A 21,663-nucleotide genomic window follows, 5' to 3' on the forward strand; every position below is an offset into this window, starting at 1 on the left:
ATGTTATTATTCCTTGGCTAGGTTCAGGAGAGGAAGAAAGGAGGGGAGATCGATATATACTTGTTTAGCAGTTCCACATAATTTTGTGCAACTAATTACCTAAAGATAGTGTTAAAACTAATTTGAGCAAGTAGAAAGTTATAGGCAGGATCTTAGAGAATATTCTGCCTTTTAATCTTCATAGGTTCTGGAGTTGAAAGTAGATGGCCCCTTGACTGAAAGTATGGCCAAACGTTCCTCAGATCCCTCACCATCGAGGAGGTGGGGAGTGCCCACAAAAGTGTCAGGATCGTCACCTACAGAGAACATTTAAAACTAAGCTAAAAGCATAGGTTAAATAAATTCATTTGTGCAAGCTTCCAAAAGGCAAGGGCAATCTTCAGAGCCTGGAAATGAGAGAAGCCAGAAAGGATATGCGACAGAGGGTAGGATAGTTGGTGTCCACTAAACCCAGTGAAAACCCAGCCCCAGCTGTTGGTCACTCAGCTGAGTCAGGTATCTCTGTAGACTACTCTCTTAAAAGTGCCTCCTACCTACCACCATCTGTCCAGGGGCTCACTAACCCACTGCCTGTCTTCTGAGCTACACCATATTTGGTTGTTAATTCCAGCAAGAAAGAGAACCAGTGACACTGACCCAGAAGTTCTGGTTTTGTATCAAGTGGCCTGGAGGAAGACATTCACACCAAGACTGGAAACAGGTCCCTGCCCTTCCCTGAGGAACTCTCTTAATGATGTTTCACACTGCAGATTGCATCTGTTTTGGAGAAAGTTGAGCGTGTCACTGTTTTCAGAAAAAACTAGTGACCCACAGGGACAGTCTTACAGCGAATTTAATATAAGCTATTCTAGGCATGCATCAAGTTTCAATTTGCAAACCCAACCAAAAAAGATAAAGGAACAGCGTATCTTGCCACGCCCTCCACCTCTCCCACCCCACCCCCACCAAAGTCACTGCTGTCACTCAGAAATTCTGCTATTTGTCTGGAAGTGACCGATAAAAAAGAAAAAAAAGGAAAGCGGCCCTGGGTGGGTCACGTGACCCTACCAGCTCCCAAAGCAGACGTCTTCTCATAAGGGCTCCGTGTGGAGCCTCTGAAATCTGTGCAGGATTTTCTCTGCAGAGGCAGAAGAAAGCAGGTGGATGGATAAGTAAACATGGCCTTGCTCCTGGTGGCCTTGCTCGCATTCCTGAGCTTGGGCTCAGGATGCCATCATCGACTCTGTCACTGCTCTAACGGGGTCTTCCTCTGCCAGGAGAGCAAGGTGACAGAGATTCCCTCCGACCTCCCCAGGGATGCGGTCGAACTGTAAGTATCTGAGTCAGTGGGAACAACAGCGTGGCTGTTATGTGTGCATTGCGTGCTATTATTATTTTCACATTAGGCTGATAACTGTTGGGCTGAAATACTCTGCCCTGACTGAAGGCTTAAGTAAAACAAACTCCCCCAGCCCAACACTCCTGCCCTGTGGTTCTCTAAGGATCTTAGAGTTTGTCTCGGAATTGCCATGGAAGGGCAGCGTGGAAACCTGAATCTAAAGGTGAAAGGAAGACTTTTTAGTGTTTTTGACATGTTCGTTGTTGGGTGCTGTACTGTCTTTGGTGAAACTAAGAGAAGGCTAAGGAAAATGTAGAAACTTAGAAGAACTCGGATTGAAGGCAGAAAGATGGCTTCTATTGACATGGAAGGCACGATGTGTGTTTATGAGGATACTGAATTCAAGAAGGCAAGAGTCATTGCTGCTCTAGAGGCACCAGCAAGGAATTCCCAAACTGAGACTCTGTTTCCTGGGGGAAAAGGAGTCACAAGAGAGGGAAGGGGTGTGAAGAAAGGGAGAAAAAAAAAAGGAGGCATAGAAGGAAGGAGATCATCTTTCATACCACTGGGAAAAGGTGATTCCCAACTTTAGATTTTTATTGAACTACTTTAAAAGGAAATAGACAGACTTTTAGAACTTGACAAGATCTTAGACATCATTCCACTTCCATCTGTTTATTTTGCATCTGTTTATTTTATTTTGAGAAATCTGGGGTCTGGAGAGCAGAAAATTTCCTAACCTCTCACGATGCGTAGAGGTGGAGCCAAACTAGAAAGCAGGCCTTTGACTCACAGATTGCTGTCTTTCCCTTAAAGCCCCATGTCTATTGCATTAAAGTAAGAGGAAGGCAGGACTGTTTCATGGTCGAATGATCATTGCTCCCCACCTCCCCACTCCTCCCCACCACCCGAGAGTTGGCTTGGAGATCATAGATATCCTCAGTCGTTTTATCCCAAGGATTTTAAACAGAAGCTGCTATTTTGGAAGTGTCCTTTAATCTTGGTTCCCGAAAGCTATGCATGATCTTATTTTTGGCAGAAGGTGGTCATCTTTCCATTTACCAGTTACCATTACCTATGCTCAAACACGATGGGGCTGCATTTCAGATTTTCACTCAGGGACAAACAGCTGCAAGGCTGAGTTGGTTCTGCCTGCTCCTTTTCCCCCCGACATCACAAGTTCTCCATTCCTTCCCAGAGGTAGCGGCAGGGAAAACAGGTGGTCAACTCTGTGTTTTGGCGACACTGCCTTAATGAGACAGTTACTCCTGATTGCAGGGAAGAATGTGCCTGTGCACAGTCTTGCTTTGTTAGATGATTATAAACACAAGAGAAGAATGATGTACCTGAACTCCTCTAAGAAGTCAGTGGCTTCTAAGCTACTTCTAGAAGCTTAATACAGTCTGCTTGGTGGGATGGCTGTGAACACGAAAAGATACAGCCCCTCAATGCACACACTCAACACACACACACACACACACACACACATTTCTACCTCTCCCAGTCCTTCTCTTTTTCCAGCATTTGCCCAGGGACCAAGCAGAGCCAACCAGTTACTAAAAGAGACAGCCTCTTACAAGGCTTAATTTTAGAGTGATAACCTCTTTTCAAAACTCCCTTCTAAATTAGGCTATCTGATTTCTGGCATCTCTTCACCAGAAGGGAGAATTTTTTTTTTTTTCCACTCTGTGTAGAAAAACAGGAAGCAACCAGATGTGGGCCATAGTCTGTGGAATGCCCACTTCTGATTTAGACCATAGCTGAGAGTAGTTAAATATTTCTGGCTTCAGGCAAACTCCAGGAGATAGTGAAGGACAGGGATGCTTGGAGTGCTGCAGTCCATGGGGTTGCAAACAGTTGGATACTACTGAACGACTGAACAACAACAACAAAGGGTTTAGGTGGCCTGAGACAACACAGCATCATGGAGAAAGACCTCAACTTGCTGAGCAGGGTCAGGAATAGAGGGAATTCCAAAGTAATAGTCACAGGTGGGCCTTTAACTCTTTATCACAAGTCAGAGATGGAAGAGTATGGATTCTAGAATCTAAGAGACCTGTGTCCTAACCCAGACTATGACTGTTTCTTGTTTCGGCATGTGAGCTCTTGGGTGTATCATGGAAATTCCTTTTTCAGAGTTGCCATAGGCGTTAAATGTAGGATTAAAACATTCAGTACAATGCCTCTCAAGTGTGGGGGGTGGGGATTGTTGTTCATCTGTAAAGTACTAGAGAAAAAACCACCACAGAGTGCATTCAGGATGATCAAATGAATCAATGGAAATGAGAAGGCTTTGGAAACCTGACGTAAAGATTTTTGTAGCTCTGAGATAGTTTATAGTGTCCCACTGATTTAAGGATAATCTCCTTCTCCTCACAGTGGCTGGAGCACTTCCTCTCTGAATAAGAAATGGCGTTCCTTTGGGCTTTCAGTATTTGCCAAGAACTCAGGGAACAGGTTTCATTCTGATGATAGGCAAAGGATTTTTTTTTATTTCAGACTTACTCTAGAAACTCAGCTTCACCTAGGGGCAGTGAATCTAGAAAGGACCCTTTGATCTTGCATTACTCTTCCTGGAGTTAGAATTTTTAAGAATGTGAACACCCATTTAAAACCTGAAATTTTAGGTCTCAGTGGTGTTATGGATACAGATTTTTTCTTTAGCAGGGTCAGATGACCACAATACTAGAAGAAAAGAGTCCATTGACGGGCATTCTTGGCACAGGGAGAACTGTGTTGGGATCATGCTATAGGCTGCCTGTGTTGACCCCTCTCTTTACAGCAAGCTCCTATATCTCAAGCTCAATTCTCTTTCTGAGATGTAGAAAGGAACGGATTACAAAACTAATAAAACCACTGTTGATTTCTTCATTTGTTGAATGTTGATAGTTTAATTCACCTCATCATGTAGGTTTCATGTTCCCCAAAGCCCACATCTAACTACTTTCATACTGCTACAAGCGATAATTCTCTTTTTTTTTATTGCCATTATCTTTGTTTGGAATCTCAACATCTACACACTGGATTAAATAATTGTCTTAATTTATCTCCTTGCTACCAATCTCTGTCTTCTCCAAACCAGCCCAAACACCATCATTGCATTTTTCTCCATAAAATACCACAGCCACCATGATTCTCCAGTTCAAAATCATTTGTTGGCTCATCTTTCTGACTTTACCTCTCACCTATCTCCAACAGGAGCCATCTGCTCCACAAACCTGAAAAAGACTTGCTCTCAAGCTCAGTTCGTGTCCCAGGGTGTTACTACTGTTATACTTCTTGCTTATGTAGTCTTCAAGTTCTTCTTTGTCTCTTGAAATCCAACCTACTTACTATAAGCTGGCTCAAAGTTTGCCTCTTTGATAAAAACTCTGCTGACCATTCCATCTTCATGTAATCTGAACCCTGGTGCAGTTCATTTTACAATCTTGCTTTGCCCTTAATTTTTCATGTGTGTCCTATTTCCTCAATGGCAGTGAACATTTTCTTTGTAGTCATTGTGCCTGGCTCAATGCAATGTAGGTTCTGGGCCCTCATTTACATATAGAATAAATGATACAATAAATGAGGGAGAATTACATCTGTTTATTTGCTTTTCTCCTCAGTATCGAAGAAAAGATTCTTATAAAAGATGATTATTGCTCCCCCTGTGGGGAACTGCTACAGGATTTGATAGTTCCCTTGCTTTCTTTGCTTTTTTACGTGTTTGTTTTAAAGAAAATGCCTGTATATCATTCTGGAATCCATTACTTTATTCAGAAAGAGAGACACATAGACTTGAAACAAAGTCTACTAAGTTACAAGTTGAATATTCTTTTAGGCATGCCACTCAATTCTCTTGATTTAAGTAATAATACCTGTTTCTCTATTTTTAACAAGAATATCGAAAGGATGAGTGAAGTTACCTTGAACAAAATCACTTTAAACCAGGCAAAAGTGTTCAAAGAAATACAATTTTTGCCAACTGAGGTCAGATTCCAAACCCTGCATGTTAGGTCTCCTGTGTTTCCCAGATGTGGTTTGATGATTGTAGTCTGTCCAGATGTCAAAACCAAACAGCCCACTGTGCCCACTGCTCCGGGTTCATCTATCTGGAGACGCCTACTGCCGTGTTTAGATATTTCTTTGAAAGAAACAAACAGCACAGATTTCATGCTAATGCATACATAATCTTTCCAAATCCTGCACCTTCTTTAGTGAGAAATGATATGTCTATGTCCAACATTTAGAATTTAATCAAGCTGGGGTAAGGAAGGTTTATATTTCCTGCATAAAAATCAGAAAAAGGAACAGCTATAGAATGCAGTATCTTCAAAGGGAAAAAGTAAAAATTATATTGCAGAGGAAAAAATTCTTTAAAGTAACAGATGAACTCTACTCTGAGAATTGGCTAAGAGCTATAATTTATAGAGTCATTATCAGCTATTGAAGAGTAAGGGTTTGATAGCATAGAACTGCACTTCTTGATGATGATAACATCTCCTTGTTTACCTAAAGGTCAGGGCTGTCCTTCCTCACCCAAGTCCTCTACCAAACAAACCAAAGCTTCAGAAGCAGAAAATCTTGGCAGCAAATGGGAAATTCATTTAATGTTTGACTATCCTTCTCCAAAACCACTAATTGGGTTATCCAGTCACTGTGGTTTATTGGACTTTTTTTTTTTTTTTTTTGGAACTGTTAGATTTAAGATCTCCAATTTAGCTTTATTTAGACTAGATGCTAACTTTTATATCCCATAAGGTCACCTAGCAAAGAGAGTAATTATTTTTAATTGCTTAAGATCTGATTATAATGAGATATGGATGTTTCTTCTTAATCTGACCTCTTCCTAAAGAATCTTGAGCAAGTTTTATGTCTCTGACATGAACACGCCATAACCTTTTTCTTTCATACGGAATATGCCAACTGATCTGAAAGTCTTCAAGGGATGTGCAAAAAAAATTTTTTTGAGTAAAGCAACCAAACCTGTGCCGTAGACCTGAACTCAATTATATTTTTAGTCTCAGGAGTGGCTAGTGTCCACTCTCTTTCATACCCTCTCCCAGACCTTTTATAGCAAGAGCCAACACACAGCCATCATGGAATCCTACATCACAAATACTAGAAAATGTACCGCATAAGCCAATTTTTGTATCTCAGCAATGCTAAGATTGATGAAAATCTTTAAGAAATAGGGACCCTAAGAGTTCAGCTATTTCAGTGAGACAGATCAGTTGAGGATATGGGAGAGAAAACTCATCAGTAAACTGGTGAAGGCAGAAGTAAAATAGTGCTGATATTTCTTTCAATCCTAAAATGTTTTGATTTTTACAAATATCATCAGGTACCAGACTTCCCCAAACCAATAGGTTTCTTCTAGTCCTCCAGAGTCCAACACGTATAATTGTAACTCCTAAATTGCTGTGATTTCAGTTGTGGGATTTTGAAGAGTGTGGTTCTTAGACTTAATAGACAGTTCTGTGAACTTCTGTTACTTATAACTGCAATGTGGAAAACCTCCCCATAGATACTTGTCTCTTACTGCTTTCAGTTTGGTGAGGGGTTTTAAACAAAGAATTTTTGAGGGATCCCGGCTCCAACAATGACTTTGTAACTAGATAAACAAAGGCTGACTGGAAATCATCCTAGAATAGAAGGGCATGGAAAAGAAAGGGCCAGAGCCTTGAGCACTAGAATTTAGGAGTGGGTCCAATTTAAAATAGCTTGTCCCTTCTGAAAGAATCTAGCAAATTTGGTTCAGGAGATAGGATCACATCCCTGGAAGACAGAGGTGCCTTCATTTGCGCTTTACTCATCATCTCAGGGTAATAGCTTGTGAATCAGCCCCTTGCTCCTTTGGCTTTCTCCCCTCCCAACCTTCTGCTCTGAGTCCTGGCTCTGGTTTGATTCCCCTATAGGCACGAATGTCCAGATACAGGACAAAAGTCCAACGTCTTAAGTTTGACATGAAGTTCCTCCATATTTTATCCTCAAATTAGCTCTCCTGTCTTCCCCTCATATCTTCCATCCTCTCCACACTTTTTCTGTGGATGATTTCCTAATTCCCAGCTCCCAAACATACTTTATATTCCCCTACCTAAATAATATTATTTTCTCCAACCTGAAATGAATTCTCCTACTTTAATATATTCAGCTTTGGAGACCAAGCAAAAAGGCTCATTTTTCATGAAGGTTTCTTTCAACATCAAATATTTATTGATTATATTTGTGCAGGGCACTACGCTGGGCACTTGGGAGAGGAGGATCAAAAGGGGAGGCACGGGGCTGCTCTCATGGAGCTGCTAAAAGAGAAGAGCATCCAACAGTAACAATCATGCTTTTCCTCACTTTTACCCACAACAACAAAAATCCCCCTGGGAACCCAGAATGGTCATTGTCTAAACTACCCATTTGACAGTTAATTGCAAGTTGCCTTGTGCAATCTGAAATCACAGACTGTGAGAGCTGGAAGAAACAGATGCTGAGTGAAAGTCAGTGGGGAGATGCCTGCCTTTTGACATTTGACAAGCATCTGGCTGCCCTAACTTTGCTCTTTTGCCCAGCTAAGGTGGATTTAAAGAGCTGTGCAGGGCCACTTCCAGAACACCCTTTTTTGTAAAAGGTCAGAAGCGCCTTGCTTTATTATACAAGGAAAACACAGACCTCAAGTATAATAGAATGATAAATGAACACCAGAAAATTCATGATAAGGCTTAACCAGCAGATGTTTAAATATTTAAGTTTGACTAGGATTCCCTGGTAGCTCAGCTGGTAAAGAAACTGACTCCAATGCAGGAGACCATGGTTCGATCCCTGGATCGGGAAGATCCCCTAGAGAAGGAAACTGCAACCCACTCCAGTATTCTTGCCTGGAAAATCCCATGGACGGAGGAGCCTGGCAGGCTACAGTCCATGGGGTAGCAAAGAGTCAGACATGACTGAGCAACTTTCACTTTCAGAAATTTTCAAATTGGGCAAATACAAGGATCTGGACTTGAATGATACAGAAGATGGAAAACAGCATCAAAAGTGGAAGCTTAGGCTGCATTGTTTTCTTTCCTAAACTCATAATTTTTTCCCCAAAACTGCTTGTGTTCCTGAATACTACTCAGTAGACACTGGGAGAGAATAGGTAAAAGGAGTTTACATGTCAATGGACTGTGTATGACAGCTTCCCTTCAAAGCAACTGAACATCATCTATGACATCTGGTAACCACACCGAGTTCACAAAGACTAGATGTCTCTTCTGAAAGTGACACACCTTAAACATGTCTACTTTGGCATAAGTGGGACACAAACAAGGAATTCTTGAATGTTCTTAAATTTCTAAGCAATTTCTCTTCCTTCTAAATTCCAAACTACTTTGTATGGCTGTGTTTAGAATAGGAAAACAAACTGAAAACAAAAGAATGATCCGTAGCCATCCTCGGATCACGCAAGTAAAGAGAGTCAGACTTAAAGCCTTGCCACTGCCATATGCCCACCAAGGCTAATTTCTGCTCAGGGCAGGAAGGAATGAATCCTTCATCTAATTGGTGTTTGTTTTATGGGCAAGTGGTGTAGACATTCTGTAAGTAAATATACTGGGTTGGGAGGGGCAGCAGAAAATACTAGAAACACTTTTTTAATTTAGAAAACAAACTGGAAAGGCAACGAAAAGCAAACATGAGATTTATGGTGACCAGCAAAGAGGTCATCTGGAAGCATGCACACAGCAGCAAAATTGCTTATCAGGTCCCTGGCGTGAAAATCTGCTGAGTTCCTTCAATAAGAACATGGAGTCTTAGAATGGCATCTGATTCCCCCAAACAAATACTAGAGATGAGGGGAAAGAGAACAAAGAGTTATGATAACCAGATAGGAAAATTACAAAGTAGCTCTGAAAGCAGAGCTATAGGGTAAGAAGAAGCAAAACAACAGCCCCAGCAGTATAAATAAAGGAAAGGGCTGGGCCATTGAACTGGGGGATCACTGTGCCAATATCTTGATCTTGCCTCTTGGACTGGGCAAAACCCCTGGAGAGGATTCTTCCAAGCCCCTACCTGGAGCGTGAAGCCCTAACTGCCAGCACTCTGGTGGCTAGGGAAGAGGACTGGAGGTCTCAGCACCCAGCATCCATAAGTGGTCCCTGGGGTCTCCAGTTCAGACATTCTCTGCTCTCTTTAAGGAATAAATCTTGGGATTCCCCTGGTGGTCCAGTGGTTAAGAATTTGCCTGCCAATGCAGGGGACACAGGTTCAGTCCCTAGTCGGAAGATCCCACATGCTGCTAAGCAACTAAGGCCCTGTACCATAACTACCAAGTCCGCACTCTAGAGCCCACGAGCCGTGACTACTGAAACCCACGCACCTAGAGCCGGAGACCCGCAGCAAGAGAAGACACGTTAACGAGAAGCCTGTGCCGTGAAACCAGAGAAAGCGTGTATGCGGCACAAAGGCCCAGCACAGCCAAACAAATAAATAAACCCTTCGTGTTTTCGCTCAGGTAGGAGGGAACACTGGCCTGACTGCTCCAGGTGGGTAGTATGGCTGCTTTTTAAACAACGTTTCTACCGGCCCTCTTCCTTTTGCCCACTTCAACCCTCTTCACCCTCCAGTCCTGCTTCTGGGGACACCAGCGCCTCCAGTTCCTGAGTGCTTTTATCATGGGGCATAAATCTCACGGGCTTGGGATTTCATTTTAGAGGCTTCCAAGTCAGGACTTCTCCAACTTTAATACGCAAGCCAATCAGAGGAATATACTGGGAAAATGCAGATTCCGACTCAGTAAGTCTGGGGAGTGGGGAGGAGCCTGAGCTTCTGCATTTCCAGTCACCTCCAAGAGATGCTGGTTGTAGTAGTACCACATCCACATTCCTCCATGGTCTTTACAAAATTCTGTTGCTCTTGTTTCTCTGCACTTATGGCTTTGAAAGAAAAAAAGTCCTCTTCTTATCTTCTCAGTGGTGTTTCAAAAGGAAACCAATAGTTAGTTAATTGTTTGTTAATTCCGCCTTCTATTCTCTGGAATCCCCATTCATTATTCAATCCACTCAATGCCCACTGTTGCATTAAAAATTATCTTGTCACAGGTACCGATAAACTTTATTTTTGGTATGTTTTACTTAGTAGTTACATTATTCTTCAAATAAAAACCCGAATATTAGATGACCACAGGTAACCATCCTCCTGCTTGAAACACTTTTCTCTCTTGACTGCCAACTTCTGTGACATCACACTAGTTTTTCCTCTTACATCTCACCCCAGACCTTGACCTCCTCTGTTACCAAGTCTCTAAATGATGAAGTGCCCCAGGCTCTTCCAGACCCTCTTCTCTCATGAATCTGTATTCTCTCTACAGTAATCTCATCAGCCCTGTGGCTTTAAATACTAGCTATATTCAAAATCCATGTGTCATATCTGACCTCTTCATTGAGCCCCAGACAAGAATTACCCAGCCAAAACCTTGACATCTCACTGAATCTCTTGCCAGCACCTCAAAACCAGCAAGCAGAAAATAGTACACTTAATCACCCTCCCCTTAACCCCTCAGGATCTCCTCTCCCAGGCTTCATCCTCTGTGTTAACGCCCGTATCACCAACTCCTTGCCATAAATCTAATCCAAGTGCTGGGGATTAGACCCCCAAAATATAGCTCAAATGTCTCCACTTCTCACCTTCCTTACCACCACTCCAGCTCAAACCACCATCTTCTCTCACCTGGGCTAGTACAATAGTCACCAGGGCTTCTATCCCCTGTGAAGTTCTTCAGTCGTGTCCAACTCTTTGCAACCCCATGGACTGTAGCCTACCACGCTCCTCCGTCCATGGGATTTTCCAGGCAAGAGTACTGGAGTGGGTTGCCATTTCCTTCTCCAGAGGACTTCCCAACCCAAGGATTGAACCCAGGTCTCCCGCATTGTAGGCAGATGCTTTACCAACTGAGCCACCAGGGAAGTCTCTATCCCCTAGTTCCACTTAAATCCATTCCCACACAGCAGCTAGAAAGACTTTGAAAAAGATGGCATACAATTACTTAGAATTTCACTCAGAATAAAATTTTTTCAACCCACGTTTCATGACTATCTATTATAACAGGCACTGTTCTAGGTGTCAGAGGTCCGGCAGTAAGCAAAACAAACCCAGTCTCTTCCCCTGTGGCGCTTACATGCTTCATCATGGCTGCAGGGTACTCTGTGATCTGACCCCTGCCTGCCTTCCACAGGCACAGTGCATGTCATCTATCACTTGCCCATCGCCACTATGCTCTGGACCTTTTTCTGCTCTCCAAACACACCAGACTCTTATCCACCTGAAAACTTTCCCTTGCTTTTCTTTCCCTCTAGAATGTTTTTCTCTCTCCTCTTCAGTCTCTCCCCAAATGCCAACCCTTTGGAGAGGTCGTCTTTGACCACCCCACTATAGTAGCACCCTGACTGCAATAGTATATGATCTCTTTCCTTCATAAACTTACTGTAATGTGAATGTTTTTATCTATTTATCACCCCTCGACTAGAGACCAGAACTAATGCTTCACAGTAGCAAGGATTCTCATGTGTAGAATAGCTCCTAGTACAGAGCAGATGCTCAATAACTTCATGAATTAAATGAATAAATGAAAGGCCCCTTCAGCAAATGAGAACTAGAAGGAGAGACTGAATGTAACAGATACCTATTAATTCTACTCTATCATCATGCTGTGTGCCTCTTATAGTATCTCACCCAACAGTCTTGCACTGTAGCTATTACTGTTCCCATTTTAGGAAATAAGATAAATGGAATCAATCAGTGCTGAATGTCAGAACTGAAATTGAGATTCCTGATATACCTGATTGGACAATGTCCAATCTTTGTACCAAACATGAAAAAAGAGAGAGAAAGAGGACCCCCTAGTCCTCTGAACTCAATCCCTAAAGAAAAACAATCCAAACTTATCATCAGAGCTGAAATACATACAAGTCTGGAGTCATCTATAATACCAAACTCACATAATATCTTGCCTCTTAAAAACAGAAAAACTGTCTGAGGGCTAGCATTGCACCCCTGGCCTGCACTCAGCAGGGTTGGTTGCTCGATAGCTAATCAATAAGGAGGGCAGAGACAGAAAATGAATGTGTGGGATCATGAAAACACAGAAGGAGGACTGAAAAGCAGATGTCACTGGCCATTTTCAGTGATAAGCTGCAAAATAACCAGAAGTTGTGTAATAAGGTCCTAAACACTGGACCATCAGGGAAGTCCAAAATCAGAGGATTTTTTGCTAGATGAACTTAAGAGAGCATATACTTCCTCCTTCCCCTTACTTGTTTTAGGTATGAGAAGTGAAGCTCAGTAAAATGATTTGTCTTAATCCTCAATTTTCAAGCTTCCGTGTCAGGCTTAGCGATAAAACATTCCTCTCTACTCCCACAGAGAACAGATAACTCCCCAGCACATTCGCTTCTTTTCCCTCACATTCAAGGAGGTATAAACTTTAGAATTCCACCACGATTTTCTTTTTACCTTTGCTTGCTTTTCAAAAACAGCTTTATTGAGACATAACACATAGTATACAATCTACTCAAAGTTTACATTTCAAGGGTATTTCATATATTCACAGATATGTTCAACCATTGTCCTAACCAATTTTAAAACATTTTTATCACCTAACCCTCTAACTGCCACTTCTCTGCCTACCTATGCTACAACCAGACCAAAGAAACCATTAATCTACTGCCTTTACAGATTTTTCTATTCTAAACTTTCATATAAATGGAATTATATAAGATCTTTGTGACTAACTTCTTTCATTTTGCATACTTTCAAAGGTTTATTCAAGGTATCAATAATCTTTTCATAGTCAAAAAATATTTCTTTGTATAGATAAACCACATTTTGTTTATCCATTCATCTGTTGATGGACACTGGATTATTCACTTTTTGACTATTAATGATGCTTGCTTTAAACATTTATGTGTAAGGTTTTGTGTGGACATGTTATCCCAGTACCACCTCTGGTCTCCATTGTTTCTGACAAGATGTGAGTTGTTAACCTTATTGAAGGTTCTTTGTAAGTAATGAGTCATTTTTCTCTTGCTTTCAAGATTTTCTCCTTGTCTTTGATTTTCAGTGTTTTTACTATAATGTGTCTGTTTATGGGTCTCTTTGTGAATATTCTAATAATACTCTAATACTCTAATAATATTGAGCTTACTAGATGCTTTCAGTAAATCTAGAAGATTTTCAGCCATTATTTTTTCAAATAATTTTTCCTCTATGTTTCTACTTTTTTTTTCTGGGAACATTTCAGACAATCTATTGTAGCATTCTGGGTACTGATTCCACTTCCATGACTTACTAGCATTATTGGTTAGTTTGCTGTTTAGTGGCTACTAGCTAGATTATTTTGTTAAAAGCCTTTGACATTGATTCTCAGGAAGGCACAACTTTGAAGATGCCCATGGTCACCCTGGGAAGACAAGGTATTACCAGGGCTGTCATCTATTCTTTCCCTGACCACACCCAGATATTAAACTTTACTGCCTGCAGTCAGACCATGCTACTATTTTCAAAAATTCCCTGGGGCATAAATTCCTTTATAAACTAATCCAATCAAACTGTGGCTCCTTCAAATAAATCATTGATGAAGTCAATGTTTTAATATTCATTCTGACCCCAGGGGGCTCCTTCCAGCTGTTTTATTTCCCCTGGTTCTCCCCTGCAAATTAATTGTCCTACATTATATGTCTATTAGATCCATGAATATCCCAACTGCCTTTACCATAACTTTGCTGTTCTTAAGAGAGCTCAGGCTTAAACTTCTGCACCCTCTGTTGCAAATAAAGTCAGTTCTTTGGGAAGAGAATACCAGATATGTGTTTCACAGTCTGCTTTTCACTTTATGCAAAATCTCAGCCAGGGCTCTGGAACCAGGAATGGATTCAAAGGTAAACTTCTGAGACCCTCATTCCAGGAGTTAAACACTTGAAGGAAGGTAGGGTAGCAACCAATCAAGCTTGACTTGGAACCACCACCTCATGAACCCTAGCAAGAGATTTGGATTTCTAGCATTCCCAGCCAGCCGAACCTGAGACAGCCTCTGATGCACGTGTGCCTTGGTATAAAGGATGGAGCCCCCACTTCCCAACCACACCTGCCTAGCATTCAACCTCAGCAACCCTAACCCTAAATGTTGAAGTCCTGCTTCTTCTGGAAGAAAGCCCTCCACCTGGGAACTGGGAGGAGAGGAAACCCTATGTTCTTGACCATAGCACCCTGAAGGACCAGTATCTCCACTTCTCTGAAGTGGGAGGGGCAAGGGAGGCAGTACTTTTGATTTAAGTAACACACTCTTGCCTTTTTTTAACCGGATTTTCACAGATATTCTTGAATAGATGTCTTTATTTAATTTGTTACAATATCACTTCTGTTTTACGTTTTTGTTTTTCTGGCCATGAGGCATGAGAATCTTAGCTCCCTGAACAGTCCCTAATATATATGTGTTAGGGACTTCCCCAGTGGTTAAGACTTTGCCGTCCAATGCAAGGGGTGTGGCTTCCATCCCTGGTCAGGGAGCTAAGATCCTGTATATACATATATTTTGCTACACTAGGTCTTAATTGTGGCATGGGGGATATCTAGTTTGTGGCATGCAAACTTCTGAGTTGTGACACGTGGGATCCAGTTCCCTGACTAGAGACTGTATTGGGAGCATGGAGACTTAGCCACTGGACCACCAGGAAACTCCCGCCCCTCTATGTTCTTGATCAAGCAACGCAAAGGGGGAGCAGGTTGTGACCGAAAGCAGAAAAGCAGTGAGGTGCCCAGGATTATCATCTCTTAAGTTCTCAGTCTGCCCTTGAACAAAGGAGAATAGTTGGGCATGCCAGGAGGAAATGGATGTTTTCACCCTGAAGTTCTGCATCCCATTTTTAACTTTAATGTCTTCCACGTGCATTATTAGCTTTAAATAATTTAGTACACATGTCTTAAAGTTGGTCTGGTGAATAGTAATGGTTCTATAGTCCACCAAATAAGGCCACTAATTGCTCTTCTTGACAGCCATAACAGTTTCTTAAACATTGTGATATGGTGAGCAAAACAGGTGGAAATGGAATTACAGCTGAAAGAATGCTTTCCAGAGTTGCTTTGGTTTGTTAGATCAAAAGAGAAACACAGATTTTTTTTTTTTTTTCCTCCTGAGCAGGCTAGAGACAAAATAACCTCCCTGTGTATTGACAGTCCTGACCATTTGGCAGAAGCAATTTCAACAACAGGGAGCATGCAGCATGGCAAACAAGCCAAAAGTATATCAAAATCCTGAGTTCAGCATCTTCCCCGAAAAAAAATCATTGAGACCCTAAACAAAGCAGTACATCACCCACAACCTGCTGCTACTGGCATCACATCTTTATTGAACACTTAACTGTGTGTACAGCCATTTGCTGGGATATAAGAGCCAACCTTACCGCCCTGACATACAGACTCTCTTAATGGATCTGAAGAAAGTAGGCACACACAGAGACACAGGAAAAGTGAGCAAGGCTTTTCAACTGATCATGTGATAACATGATAAGGACAGGAAGTGCAAGACAAAATGTAACTAATGCAGAAATTCCTTGAAGGGAGAGGTACCCGTGCTTGCAATAAACAAACAAGGCCACTTCCTTGAAGAAGTCAGACATGCGCTGGACATAAAGAAAAGATTTAAATATGCAACAGTGAGGGAAGATTCTTAGTAGCTAGAAAGAACATCTGCAGAGCTAATCCAACAGCAGTAAATCAAAGAAAAAGCTTTTTGTCCTGAAGGATATAGTATTGTTTCTGAATTATCCATTTCCTTTTTCAAAAATGCGCCAAGCACAGCACTTGGGTGAGAGTGGGGGAAATTGGAGCATTTCCATTCCAAATCTCCAAATTCAAGAATCTAGTAGGGGGAAAAATGAAGTTCTGTTTTAATAGATAGTGGAGATTTGGGTAGAAAGAACCAAGGCATGGTTCAGAGAAACTTAGTGGAGTGTATTCAATGGTTTTCAAAATCTTTTGACTGAATGCAGAACAAATTAGACCCAGATTTACTTTGCAATTAAGAAATACAAATTACTTAAGTCATTAGATTCTATTTGATAGATAAATAGAATCAGTTTTTATTCAATTGTTTCAATCGGCTGGAGTAGGGACAAGCTGAGGTCACAGGTGATCTTTGGATCTAAAACTACATTTCTAAAATAAATAATTCCTTCAGAGAAACTTAGACATTGGACTCTTTCACACAGTAAGCAAATAGACCCCAATTAGGTCTAGATAACTTTTCCTAGAATGGACAGAGGAGCCTAGAGGGCTACAGTCCTTGAGGTTGCAAAGAGTCAGACATGACTAAGTGATTAAAACCAACAACAACCTGAAATTAAATATTTTGTTTGTTGATCCCCACCCCACTTTGCTTTCCAAAAAAAAAAAGGCGAGGGGGGGGATAAATAACTGAACATAAAACAAGAAATATCAAGAAAATCTTCCAAATAGTCTGCCTCCCCATCTCATTTTTTTTTCTATTTTTATAACATTTTACATAGCTCATAAAAATCAGTGCTTGTATAAAAATTCACACAAGGTTGCTAGAGAGCATACAATTTCCAAAACTGTCCTGGGTTTTTGTTACATTCAGTTTTTCCTTACTGTATTTTTCTAACTCTGCCTTGAAGGTGAGCAGTCAAGATCAGCTACCAACACGCAGCCCAACTCCTTTTGTTTTTGCATCACTCTGTTAAGCTGTCTCCCTTCCAATAATCATTATGGTGTAAGTGACACTCCAGGGGAAATCAATTCCTTTTGACTAAATAGAAAAGCTTGGTCTACCTCCCTCAAATCATAATTGGGGCTTTGTTTATTTTGCTGTTGTCTGAACCCTGCAAGGCCACATCTTGTTTCCACCAAAGTTGAATAGCTTGTCTACTGCAGCCTCCAGGGAAGAAGCGAGCCTTTAGGAACTGATCGCCTTGAGGAGGGAATAATTAGAACCACTTAGATATTAGAATTGCATTTCCTAGCGACTGGCTCCATGTTGTTTCCCCTCAAGATTGTTTAAAGGAAAACTCCTTTAAGCCCCTAAGGGGATAGAGTCTGTCTCATTTTCTTTCCACTTAGAAAGACGTGAAGCTACTGAAGCCTTTATATTTGTAAGATTCTCAAAACCAAGGATTCCCATGCCTCATTTCTAGCTGTCTTAGGTCTGGCAAGTATCAAGCATGTCTTAGACCTCAAGAGATATTTCTGTATAAATGAAATGAATGACTTCCACTAAGTTAAACTGATGAGTTAAATTGAATCGGATTGGACTGGATTGAAATGAATTGAATTGGGCTTCTCTGCACTGACAGAGTAGCTATCAGGAAAGCAGAAAGAAGGTCAGTATATGCCATTCACTAGCTGATCAAGGCCAGCTATTTGGAATAATCAGGGAGTCCGGGCCCTCCCGGCTGCTGAGGATCAGAGGTTAAATGATATTCCAAGGGCAGATAGCAAAAACGAGAGCAGAGACTCCAGACATAATAACAATAAAGACAAATAACTAGGCTTGTGTGTATGTGTATGTAGGATGCAAGGCATGGCTCCCAGTGTCTCACTGTATCATTATCTGTTTTAGCCCTCATGGCAACCCTCTGGGGCAGGCTCTACTATTATCCACACTTTCAGATAAAGCAACTAGGCATTAAGCCAGTAAGTCATTTGCCCAAGTGGCACATCCAGGATAGGGACTCAGGAAGAAAGACCCCAAGACACTGCTGTTAACCATTTCAAGACGTCATGGACAGGGGAGAAAAAGAGTTTATAACACAGCTTAAATAAAGGTTTTAAGAAAGGAAAATGACAGCAATGTAAGGAAAAGGAGAAACAAAAACAAAAAAAAAAAAGGAAGAATTTTTTCTCCTCTTGAAGACTTGCAATTATAAACCAGTTCTAATCTCCTAAACTTAAACATTTTAAGACATCCAGATTTCATATTACTGAACTTCCTGGAGTTTGACACTGGTAGGATCTGCCCAATCACATTGTACAGAGAGAGCCTTGTAGGTAGGTCAGGGTTCTAGTACACAGGAGTGTCATAAAATAAAGGTTTTTTAAAAATTCACATCAATGTATGACAAAACCCACTGAAATGTTGTGAAGTAATTAGCCTCCAACTAATAATAATAAAAAATAAATAAATAAATAAATAAAATAAAATAATACAGCATCTCATGTTTATATTTACCTATCCTTTACAATTGAAAACACAGACCCATGATGTTGAAAATGTTCAAATAACTTCTTGGGACATGGCGGCCCTAGTCAGTGCTGGACACCATATTCGTTCTCCCAGAATGACCAGGAGTCCTGACCTGGAGCTGTCTCCCTGCCCTGTATGCACCCAAAGGCCTGTTCACTGCTGAATCTTCTGCTCCCATCAGTGAGGCATGACTGAGTGCCTCCACTTAACCCTGCACATAGGTATTTAAACAAATAGGTGTTTAAATCATCCTATCAAAGCAGAACCAAACGCACCATTCTAGCCACTGACTATTCTAGGTTTGAAGATCTGAGTTCTTCAAAGTGTGAGCCTTCCCTTCCATGAGTTTGCCCAAACCTCCCGTTATCTACTCACCCTTTTTCTGCCAGCTTGAGAGAAGCTGACAATCTTTCTCTCTCATGAGTTCAGGAAGCAGGGAGAAGATGTGGAAGCCTCCCTGTGGGGCAGGCCTATAGACCATCCCTGAAACCCTCGCATTCCATCTCCTGAGAGGTGTATTTCAGGGCAAGGAGGTCAAACTGTCATGGGATGATCGCAGGACCAGCATCGAGAAGAATCTGGGTCTAGTCCCAAGAGCACCTCATTATTCAACCTAGGAAAATCATCTAACATTTCAGGGCCTCAGTTTACTCTCTTATGAAGTCACAGAGCTGAACACAAGGCTTCCTGAAGTCACTTCCCTCCCCAAAAACAGAAGGAAAACTTGAGCCTGAGAATGAACTGACTTAAGCCAATCAACTTTTTAACAATCAAGCCAGCTTCATAACACGGTCACCGCTCCTCCCAGCCTACACGCGCAGAGACCCTGACAGCTTTGTCATATGTGATGCTAGGAATCACACCTGAGCAGTCAAAGTCCTGCATTTTTTGCCAGCCTCTTCCTTCAGGTCTGTCATGTCTCAATGGCAGCAGGAAAAAGCTAAAGGACCAGGTATCTTTTTATTGACAGCTTGCCCTGTAGACCCTGCCCAGGGGGGAGGAGGAGGAGGAGGAGGAGGAGTCCATCAGCCATCTGCGGTTTCCCAGGCTTTAGGTCTGTTAGCAACCGACATTTCATTCACATCACTATAGCGAGTGGCACAACCAGGGAGTTAGGGCCATTTCTCTGTGTGTTTGCGTGTGTTCATTCCTGGCTTTCCATTTCTAAGTCCAATATTTAAAATCAAGAGCCCTGCAAATTTGAGGCAGTCGATAGCCGTAAAACTCCTCAAGTAGTTGAATGTTATTTATTAAGGAAAAAAGAAAGCAAAATTGGTGAGCAACAATTCATCCATTCATTCAAACATACTTACTGAGTGCCTCCCTTGCGCCAGATAATGTTCTATATGCCAGAGATACAGCAGAGAACAAAATGGATTACAAGAAGAGATGATAAGCTTACTTAAGGAGCTTATATTCTACAATAGATGACTAATAATGGCCATGAAAAATAAGATATGTAATATGTTAGATGTTGATGTGTGATACTAAGAAAAAAAAAAAAAAAAGGAAAGGGATCTAGAAAATCAGAAGCGGTGTGTACAGTGGCCAGGAAATCCTTTGGAGAAGCAACCAATTGAGTAAAGGACTAAAGATGGTGAAGGACTGAGTCACATGGACATCTGGGGGAAGACTGTTCCAGAAGAGGCCAAGTGAGAGACTGTGAGACAGGGACACATCTGCATATAAAAGGAACAGCAAAGTCAGAGTGGCTGAGTGAATGACTGAAGAGGGCATAGATAAATGCAGAGGGTCACAAAGATATTTGCATGTAAGGAATTTGCATGTAAACCCTTGTAGGGACATGGGATTCTGTTTAGCGTGAGATAGGAAGCCAGGGGAGGGAGTGATCTGATTTAAGCTTTAACAGAATTAATGTCAAGAATACACTGAAGGATGTCAAGACAGAAGTTGAAACACAGACGGAGAGGCTATTACAGTAATTTATTTGAGAGGTGACAAGGATTCACATGAAAGGGTGAACAGTGGAGATGATGAGAAGCAGTGAAATTCTGGGCACATTTTGGAGGTACAGACAATAAAGATTACTGACAAATTAAATACGGGGTGTGAAGGAAAACAGTATCAAAGATGGCTACAGGTTATAAACCTGAACAGCTAGAAAAAAATGGAATTGTCTTTTCAGACTGGAGAAAGAAGCAGGAGAAACTGGGCTGAAGGCTGGGGTGGAGAAGGGGTGGAGGGGAGACACAGCAAAGATTATGAGAGAGACATAACCCTAAAGAAAATTGCATTCTTGTTTTCTGATGCTGCCCAGGTTAAACTCATCCCTGTCCACTGTTCCTAGAATGTTACACTAAAAACTGATACTTTAAAAAAAAATGCTCCTGAATAACTACATTATACCTCAGGATTAGCTTTTTAAAAACGCCTCCTAAGGAAATGGCAATCCGCTCCATTATTCTTGCCTGGGAAACTCTATGGACAGAGGAGCCTGGTGGGCTACAGTCCATGGGGTTGCAGGTCAGACATGACTTAGCAACTAAACAACAATAAAATAGCTGAACAAGTTCCCTCTGGCTACAGACATAAACCCAATGCCCCCCTTTTTAGTGATGATGTGGGGAGGACCCTCACTCCTATGAAGAAAACTGCCACATCTGCTCATTTTATCATCAATACTCTTCCCTTTGTCTGGCCCCTTGCCAAAGTCCCAGTGTTTCTATCCAATCCCCCCTCTCCGTCTCTGACCCCTGCCCCAGAAAGCAAGTCTGGGTGGAGCACCCAGACATCTGAACTTTGCTTGGAGGGCATGAGTCCTTTCCAAAGAGACTTTACAGACATAATATAGAAGATAGAGTTTATATGACTCAAGTAAGTAGGTCACTTAAATTTCTCATGTCTTGAATGTTTCTATCTCCAATCAAAATGTGGATGAAAGGAGGAAAGAAGGGAAGAAGGGAGAGATGAGGGGAGGGGGGCACTGAGGGGAATGAGGAGAAAGAAACACTACAGTTCTTACAGCAAAGGTAGATAGACCCCAACATAGCTACTACATCCTTCATTTTATTTATTTTTCAAATAAGTGATGGTTTTACAGCAAAATTATAATATATAGGCAGTGTATGAAGTTATTTCAGATGACAGATTTAATTCTTTTCCTTACAACTAAAAGCTGCAA

The 21,663-nt window shown here is 41.5% G+C and overlaps 1 protein-coding gene across 3 annotated transcripts in view; it reads left to right on the forward strand.

The window, feature by feature from the left end:
* Nucleotides 1–1,017: 1,017 nt before the first annotated feature.
* FSHR (follicle stimulating hormone receptor) overlaps nucleotides 1,018–21,663 on the forward strand; it is a 189,720-nt gene continuing 169,074 nt past the window's right edge. For all 3 annotated transcript variants that reach the window (XM_043918058.1, XM_043918060.1, XM_043918059.1), the window contains exon 1: nucleotides 1,018–1,309. In XM_043918058.1, the coding sequence (XP_043773993.1) occupies nucleotides 1,158–1,309 (152 nt within the window). In that variant the 5' untranslated portion in view covers nucleotides 1,018–1,157. The remainder of the gene's footprint in view (nucleotides 1,310–21,663) is intronic.

The sequence above is a fragment of the Cervus elaphus genome, chromosome 11 (genome assembly GCF_910594005.1).
Source record: "Cervus elaphus chromosome 11, mCerEla1.1, whole genome shotgun sequence".
Taxonomy (NCBI): Eukaryota; Metazoa; Chordata; class Mammalia; order Artiodactyla; family Cervidae; genus Cervus; species Cervus elaphus.